Consider the following 9591-nt stretch of genomic DNA (forward strand, 5'->3'; position numbering starts at 1 on the left):
TTCTCCCACCACTCCCCTCTCTCCCCTCCTCCCTCCTCTCCTATCTCCTCTCTCCTTCCTCTTCTCCTCCCCTCTCCCTCCCCTCCCCTCTCCTCTCCTATCTCCTCTCTCCTTCCCCTCTCTCCTCCCCTCCCCTCTCTGCTCCTCTCCTCTCCTCTCCTACCTCCACCTCTCCTCTCCTCCCTCCTCCACCTCTCCCCTCCCCTCCCCTCCTACCTCGTCCCTCCCTCCTCTCTTCTGCCCTCCCCTGCCCCGGCCTCCACCTCCCCACCTGCCCCCCCCCCGCCCCCCCCCCCCCCCCCCCCCTCCCCCAGCGCTGCCCCCCCCAGCCTCCCAGGAGCGCCTCCCTGTGTTTCTTTTGAACGTTGCTGTGCGTGCGGAGCCGGTCTCCCCGCGGTCGGCGCGCGGCCTCTCTGGTGTGTGAGCGCGTCGGGGGCTGCCGGGTTATAAATACCCGCTCAGAGCTCACTGGAGCGGGCTCCAGTGGGGCCGGCGTTTGAAGTCGCAGACTGGTAGACCTGCTGGAGGGAGGAGGCGGTGGGGGTGGTGGAGGTGGTGGTGGTGGAGGTGGTGGTGGTGGAGGTGGTGGTGGTGGAGGGGGTGGTGGTGGTGGTGGAGGTGGTGGTGGAGGTGGTGGTGGTGGTGGTGGAGGTGGGATATTCTGACCCCGGTCCCCACAGAGAACCCCCCACCACCCCCTCCCCAACACACGCCCCTCCCCTCCCAATTCCTACAACAGTGCGGGTCAATATCTCTCGCTCTCTCTCTCATACGCTTCCAACTCTCCCTCTTTCCACCCCCCCCCCCCCCCCCCCCCCCCCCTCCCTCCTCTCTCTCTCCGTCTCTCTCCCTCGTTTTGTTTCTTATGCACACATCAATTCCTCTCTTCCTTTTGCACCAAACCTTTTCTTGTCTCCCTTTGGAGTCTCTCTCTCTCTCTCTCTCTCTCTCTCTCTCTCTCTCTCTCTCAGCACGCACATACTTACACATCTACATGCAGTGGACAAAACACTCTTAGACATAAATGGTTATTCACACAGAGGTACCCACGCACATGCACATGCACGCCCGCCCGCGCGCAAACACACACACACACACACACACACGCACACAAAACAAGTACTTTTGTGCAACAGTCCCTCAGTCCCCCATTGTGACACAAACTGCATTAATATTGAATTCAACAGCAGTGTCTCCAACTAGCAGGCAGTCTCCCCCCCTCCTCGTCTTACCCCCTCCTCGTCTCCCCCCCCCCCTGACCACCACCACACCCCCCTCCTCCTCCCTATCTCCTCTCACCACAGGCCGGCTCCCTGTCTGCACTCTGCAGGATGGAAGCGATATTCCCAGTGGGCGAGAGGCATGGATTAGCTTTAAATCAACTTTAATACAGAGCGATATAGACGGAGCCGCCCAATCTCTCCTGGTGTATAAACACGCTTCTTTTTATGTCTTTAAGTACTGGCTAATGACACATTTAGCCACGTTAAATCCCCTTCTCTTAAACCACCTCTCCACTTGGTAGGTTGCGGCGGAGCACAACTCGCGCGCGTGTGTGTGTGTGTATGTATGTGTGTGTGTGTGTGTGTGTGTGTGTGTGTATACTATGTATGCCTGTGTGTGTGTGTACTTACCTGGCTGTGTTTTTTCTCTTCCCCCCCTCCTGCCTCCCACCCTCGTCCCCATCCCTCCCACCTGAACTACCCGCTCCAAGCCTGCAAGCGCAAGGAGCAGGAGCAGCACAAGGACCGCAACATGGCGCCCAAGAAGCAGCGGCTGGTGTTCACCGACCTGCAGCGGCGCACGCTCATCGCCATCTTCAAGGAGAACAAGCGTCCGTCCAAGGAGATGCAGATCACCATCTCCCAGCAGCTGGGCCTGGAGCTGAACACCGTCAGCAACTTCTTCATGAACGCCCGCCGCCGCTGCGTGGACCGTTGGCACGACGACCACGGCGGCAGCCCCGGGCAGCCCGGCACCTCGGCCCCCACCTTCTCCAAGGCCTGAGGGCCGGGTGGGGGGGGGGGGTGGGGGGGGGGGGGGGGGGGGGGTGGGGGGGGTGGGGGTGAAGGGAGGCCCCGGAGGTCTGAGACGGGAGGCTGGTTCAATCAGTTTGGGTAACCCGTCTACAATGACCGCTCCTGGGACGACCCGCCCCCCCCCCCCCCGCCGCCCACACCCGCCCCGTACCCCGTACGCCGCCCCGTACCCCGCCCCGTACCCCACCCTAACCCTGAATGTCTCAATGTGTCCCCCCTCTCATGCCTCCAATTCATTCGTGCCATCTGATGACCCTCTCCTCAGTCAGTCAAAAAAACACAAACTCAAGCTCTCATACGCACACACACACACACACACACATACACATACACACACACACACACACACACACAAGGACAATCACTGATCAGATCTTTTCTTTTTCCTTTCTTTTAACATTTGTAGGATATCTGTTTGCCTAAAAAGCAAAAGCGACACCAAAGATAGTGCATTTCAGATATTCAGAGACATTCTAGCATTCTAGCAACCGGTTCAGCTTTCATCTCCAGACTCATGTTCGTGTCTCGCCTCAAACCTCAACCTCAACCCCCACAGACCCTTCCCCATTCCGGCACAAGACAGAAACAAGGGCAAAAGATACGGCAATAAATCAGACGGTACAGCACACAGGCCCTGCTCTCCCCGCCCCATCCGGCAGCGCCATGACCATCAGCAAGACAACACAGGGAAGAAGAACAATAACACAGCCAGACTCACAACACCAACAACAACTGGGCTCTCCTCCTCCTCCTCCACCTCCTCCATCACCACCTCCTCCTCCAACACCTCCTCAACTTCCTCCAGCCCCACTACCTCCTCATCCTCCTCCTCCTCCACCACACCTCCTCCTCCTCCTCCTCCTCCTCCTCCACCCCCTCCTCCTCCTCCTCCTCCTCCTCCCCCTCCTCCTCCTCCTCCCCCTCCTCCTCCTCCTCCCCCCCCTCCTCCTCCTCCACCCCCTCCTCCACCCCCTCCTCCTCCTCACCAGGGGTACTCACTGTTGGCCGGCCGTTCCAGCGAGCATCCCGCCCTGATCATACAACAACCTAATGAATTGAAAAATGAATCGATGCAGACGGAGAGAGAGAGCAGGGCATTGACCCCCCCCTCCTCCCCCCTCCCACTCTCCCCCCTTCTCCCACCACCTCTCCTCCTCCCCCTCTCCTTCACCTCCCCTCCCCTCCCTGAAGGTGAAACCCAAGACGATCAGCAGCACAGACTCTCAGCACCCACCCCCCCCCCCCGGACCAGGTCTATATTTTTTTGCACAGATGTCAGAGACCTGGGACGAGACGGTCGTCACGGCAACTCGGGGACGAGACGGTCGTCGTGGAGACCGTCGCCGAGGCACCCGCCAGAGGAGGTCTGGCCCTTGGCCTCCGCCAGAGGCGCAGCGAGAGGCGGCCGATGTGTCTGGACGTGCTCTTTGTTCTTCGGGGAGCTCTGCCTCTGATCAATAACCGAGAACCAAGCGACAACATGCCGTCGGGCGGCCGGCCAACTGCATCACAGCCGCAGAGGCAGAGGCAGAGCGCCGAGCGGGGGAGAGCACTTGGAACCCAGCATAGATGGGAACACAAAGGCCTCCGAGCAGCTGTAGCGGAACCCCTCCCTCCCTCCCTCCCTGTCTCCCTCCATCTTTCCCCTCCCTCCCTCCGTGCCGGCAGACCAACAGTGCCCCCTGCTGGTCACAGTGGCGACCGGCAGCCTGCGCGGAAGAGGCTGCAGATTGGAGGAGAGGAGGCGGGGGGGGGGGGGGGGGAGAGGGACGAGTGGCTTGATGCGGAGGAGACGTCAGGGCACGACGCGTTCACGTCCTCCCGGTTGTTTGAAGACGGATCAATAGCAAACCATTATCCTATTGTTGTTCCTCATCCAACCATTGCTGGTGAAGCCAGAGGAGGAGGGGGGGATGGTGTAACTGAACGCTGAAAACACACACACACACACACACACACACACACACACACACACACACACACACACACACACACACACACACACACACACACACACACACACACACACACATAAAAAGGCAGGGATAAAGCCAGATGTTATCTGATACACTGACCGACCACTGAATAGCTGTGGTTGGTCATCAATGAACCAGTGGATAAAAAACAGAGGAAGTACAGAAAATAACTAAGTACAAAAACTCAGCAGGCAGCGGGGCTAATAGCCGACCGAGATTCAGACATACCCGAGGCCCCATGGAGGTTTAATTTTACATAATTAAAGATTGATTTGGTGCGCTAGTGCTTTGAAACACAAACGCATAATCCATATTCATTCATGATCCATTCATTAACCCATCGGTTGCCAAGACAGCTTTAGTCCGGATTTGATAAAAAAAAGAAGTAAAAATGTTATTCTGGATAGTCCCTACACATGGGTTTCCCTAGCGACCCTCCACTCTTTAAACCGTCAAATGCTACAAGAATTAGTGCCAATGCTTACTGCCTTAATGCTAATCAGAGAATATGGCACTACGTTCAGACATAACCACGGTGAGCTCACTGATACTGACGATGAGCGGTCTGTGCCATAGCAATCAACAATCAACTTTGAACTGAATTAGAATATACTTTTTTAGTAAAACAAAAAACAAATGAAATAGATTTTACGGCATACAAAACCAAACCTCAAACGGCAAAGGTACCACAAGAATGTGTCACAGAGTGAGAATGTCACCGACATGCAAACGGAACCATTTTGAAACCGAAAATATTAATCTTTTTTTCTCTATCTCTCTCTTTCTCTCTCTTCCCTTCCTCTCATTCTTTCCGTGGTTCTCTACCTCCTTTATCCCCTTTATACTTTTGCTTCTTTCTTTCTCTCCTCTTCTCTCTAACAATTGATGCGGGTATTTAATTAGTACCATAGACACAAAGTTTCTATTTCTTGTTACTATTGTGCTCTGTCGTGCATATGTAAGGCACCTTGTTGATAAATCAAAGAAGAAAAAAAAGAAAAAAATGACAAACTTTTTAAAAGGAAAAAAGAAGAGATGCAAGGAATCTTTTTTTTTTTTTTCTGTTCTTGTTGATGTTGTTGCATTCTTTGTGAATATGGACTCCAAGGAGACACTTCTCACAAGATGGAGACACAACTGGGAGCAGGAGGAGGAGGAAAATAACAGACAGAACACGTTTCCTCCTCTGGCGTTTCAGAGTCAACCCTGTAGACCCCCCATGTCCACCCCCCCCCCCCCCCCTTATGCTGGACCCCCACCCGGGATGGGGGGGGCTATACACAAGAGGGACAATACATGACTTTCAAATGCTCTTGTTGATTCAGTGTGCATTGTGTTTGATGGGGGTGGGCGGGATGGGGAGGGGTGTGTTTGTTGGGGGGGGGGGGGGGGGGGGGGGGGTTCGTGGATCAAACCTTGGGTCTAGCTTTCCTTGTCTTTAAATGCAACTGTAGCATTTCCAACAATGTAGTGCGACTAGCAATGCAGATGGATGAGCGATGGTCATTTTGGAGGATTTGCAAAATGTGGGTTTTGGGGGGGGGGGGGGGGGGGGGGTGCGTAGCTAGGAAACGTTGCGTTGCTGAAAGCAGCCGGTCAGACTGGTTGAAGTAGATATGTTGTGTAGAGTTCTACGGGCCTGGGCCAATAGCTGGGCCGCACCAGGACTGCAGGCTGACCAATGACATGTGTTTGTAGTGAGAACCAATGTGGCTACCTCACTAAGCTGAGTGGTTTGTGAAACCGCCACCAATACCAAAGATTCCCCAGCCTACCGGTCCCAAACTGCCTAGGGGGAGATACGCACCAATGAAGAGCCTCGCCCCTCTCTGTCCAATTACAGACACGCACACCTGCACACACACACACACACACGCACACACACACACAAGCACCCGAATCCAAATACAATTGTATTGACGGTGCAGTCAGGCCTTCCCGCGAGGGGGTGGCGGCCTTGCAAGAAGAGTTGAGTGCCTTTTCCCTTCAACCACGGGGCGGACTGCACTTGGCACACACCCACACACACACACACACACACACACACACACACACACACACACACACACACATACACACACAAGCATGCGTGGGAGACGTGCGCATAAACATGCACCCGCATGCAGACAATGCGCTCGTAATTGGATGGACAGGAGGGCGGGGGCCAAAGAGTGGGGGCTGTGTCAGCATTTTTCTCATATATTGACTTTCCATCTTGTAACACTAGAATACAAGCACTTTATCATGTAGAAAGTCTATAAAGCATTTTCTATACACTATTTATTTGAAACAACATACTATGTTAACTCTTTAATCTGTAAGTGTCTTTGTTACTGGCCTGTTGAACCGCGGCAGCTCCCAGTCCTCGGCCTATCAGCGCTCTAGACGCGGCGCTGTGAACTTCCGGCCCGCTTTACGCCCCTCCCACCAGATATTTTTATGTAACAGAGACAGAGAGGGGCTAAAATGGCGGAGGTTTGACGCGGCCGCGGGTCGGACGGTGGTGGTGATATTGTAGTGCCACTGGCCCCGACCTCCCCTTCCTCTATCCCACTATGTGCAAGCACAGAGGCTGCCCTATTAGAGTGTGGATCCTCATTGACAATTCAGACACAAACCCCCCCCTCTTCCTCCTGAAGCCCCCCCCCCCCCCCAGTATCTCCCTGTCTTCTCCCCCCGGGCTGGCGGCAAGACTCGGTAGGAGTGTGTCGACAATTCATTCTGAAATACCTCAAACCTTTCGTGTAAAGTTTATGTAATTTAACTTAAAATAATACTGCTAATGATAACAATGATTATGAAACTATGATACTATGATAGTTAGTTTTGGAACTTGTGACTTGAAGCTTTATACTGTTAACTTTTAATTTAAATTTTTTGTTTGCTCTCTTTTCTTTTCTCGTAGGCCTACGTTTTTGCCGTTTTTTTTGCTACGGCATGTACTTAAGTGTTTTCATAAAGGAAAGACATTGTGAATGTTTCCGTGGAGGCGAACATGAGAAAAGACGAGACAGACAAAAATGGCTAGAATGTGGAGAGAAGAGTCTCTGGGGCCCATTACGGGGTCAAATCTCTCTCAGAGACGGGTATACTAACTAGAGAAAGAAAATCACAAAAAAAAAAAAGAAATGTAAAGGAGAATCTGATTTGGATTATGAACTCTTAACCCCCAAAAAAAATAGACCAAAGAATGAATAATCGTTTACTCATTGTTAGCTTAAGTTGTCTTTTCTCAAAAAAAAAATACTAATAATACAGATTTCACCGTTACTTTTGAAGGTTCCTGGGTGTGTTCAAGTGCTACTGATGTTCTTAGAATATTAAAAACCAGCACCTCCTATTGGACAGGGGGTGCGGCTTTTTCTTTTCTGCATGGATATTGTATAACTGTATAGAAACCAACAGGGATGACCTGTGATTTTGTGGGGGCGAGGAGGCGAACGGACAGACCTGGGTGTGGGAGGGAGATGGGATGGGGGATATTTTTGTTATTGCAAAAACGAGTTTTTTGGATTTGGGGTTTAGTAGTCGGAGGGGTCCTTGTTTTTAGACATTTTTCGTCGCTGTTGGAGTCACCGGTTGTGTGCATGTGTTGTTGCAACCCTCTCCCTTTCCCCGTGTTTCTTTGATGTATATAAATCCCGACAGTAGGGGGCGGCGTGCACTGGGGGAGGTCAAACTCCGCTCCTCCAATCGATAGCATTCAATCTCCATTCCCCAGCGTGGGTCTCGGCTGAGGTCCTGAAACGTGTGTCTTGCTTTTCCAAGGACAGGTTGTTTACTTGGAGTTAATCAGAGGGACACACACACACAGGCCTCCCGGGAAACCCTACCTGTTCCTGTATGTTTGTCAATATGATTTCTCTTTTTCTTCAAACTGTGTATGTGTGATCATTTGTATCGATGTGTGGTAAACAAAATGTATTTTTTATTTTATTTCGGATTTTCATTACTTTGGGTTGCAATACCTGTCATGCCAAAAAAAAAAATGAATCGGAAAAAAACTTTTCTTATTACCTGACAGCTGACCAACCACAGTGCTTCGTGGCAACTGACCCCTCCCACCAGAAATGTCCTCGGCATCTACTGTCAAACAGCATGTGTGTGTGAGTCATTTCCCTGTCGGACAGAAGGTCGCCAATGGGTCTGACGTAGACACCCCCCAGTCACACTGTGCTCTCCCTCCTCCGATACCTAATCAATCAGAACCAAGTGTCTTTGTGATAGTAGAAGACAATCAGTTTCAAAACAAGAAAAGGTAGAGAGAGCGGACAGGCCAGGAGGGAGGAGGAGGAGGAGGAGGAAGGATTGAAAGTAGATACAAAAAAGGAAAAGGAAATACACGGGAAAAGAGGTTCTCTGAGTGGAGCTGTAGCCCCCCGACTGCCAAAGAAACTGCCCCCCCAACAAGCTGTCCACCACTCCCCCTCCCTCCCTCTGCCTCCCCCTCACCTCAGTCTACCCCCCCCTTTCCATCAGCATATCACAACCGGACTGATCTCAACTGATTCACAGTGTAATGATGCGTGACGTTAGACCGCTGCCCTCTACGTTAACATATACACACACGCGCATTCACACCACTCACACCGTCTCCAACGGCCACAGTCCAACAGTTCAACGTCCAACATCCAACATTCAGGAAAATGTAAAAGAAAATGTGCAAACTTTACATTTTGTAGAACCCCGCGTTCAATGTCCCCCGAGTCGAAGCCACGCCGACTCCGGCGCGCTCCCCGCCACACGGTGTCACGAGGACACAGCAATCAGTGGCGCACGAGTACACGCCGGAGTCGCCCCCCCCCCCCACCCCTGCCCCCTGCCAAAACAGAACCAAAAAGAACTCCGTTACCCATCAACCACCACCAGTCTCCTGCTGATCTGATGACGATGTAATCCAGCCGCGGAGAATTAAAGTGACTCCGCGACCGATGGATTTTTGCACAGAGAACTATGCAAACACCGGACCCCCCAATCTTAATCGTTGCTGTTGGGGTCTGAGTGTACCATTCTGATTTCAAACCTGCCCCCCCCCCCCTCCCTCCCTCTCTCTCCGATTCATCCATAGCCCTCCCACGTCCATAACCCCCCCCCCCCGCCCCCAGAGTAGTTCTTCCCTCCCGGGTACACTAGAGTCTCCAGTCTCTGGAGACATCCTTGGGAAGCTCTACGTCTCACCGATAAAGTCTTATCCAGCTTTATGACGCGCACCATACTGCCACTGACGCCCCCCCCTTAACGGAGTCCACGCCGACACCCCCCCCCCCTATGCCCGCCCCCCCCTCGCTCCATCATTACGTTGCAATGTCCGAGCGTCTTTGTCCCCCAGGGCCAAGGAAGGGCCACAATCAATGCAAAGACCCTCACATTGTATACTTTAGTTTACAACGTCGTCTGACAAAGATGGTGGCTTATATTGCACAGACAGACAGGCCAGTACGGACAGCCACACGGTACACACACGCAGGCACGCGCCAAAGAGGTTCAGTGTGCCTTGGTAGAGTGCTTGCTGATGGAAACCAAAGATGAAATCAAGAGGTATATGACAATCTGGCTCTATGGGCTGGTCCACGGGG

At 52.7% G+C, this 9591-nt stretch overlaps 1 protein-coding gene across 1 annotated transcript in view; it reads left to right on the plus strand.

Annotated features, from left to right (window-relative positions):
- onecut3a (one cut homeobox 3a) overlaps nucleotides 1-2014 on the plus strand; it is a 17141-nt gene extending 15127 nt beyond the window's left edge. The window contains exon 2 of the mRNA XM_030371809.1: nucleotides 1715-2014. Within this exon, the coding sequence (XP_030227669.1) occupies nucleotides 1715-2007 (293 nt within the window). The 3' untranslated portion in view covers nucleotides 2008-2014. The remainder of the gene's footprint in view (nucleotides 1-1714) is intronic.
- The last annotated feature ends 7577 nt before the right edge of the window (nucleotides 2015-9591 follow it).

This window comes from Gadus morhua, chromosome 12 (genome assembly GCF_902167405.1).
Source record: "Gadus morhua chromosome 12, gadMor3.0, whole genome shotgun sequence".
In the NCBI taxonomy this organism is placed as follows: Eukaryota; Metazoa; Chordata; class Actinopteri; order Gadiformes; family Gadidae; genus Gadus; species Gadus morhua.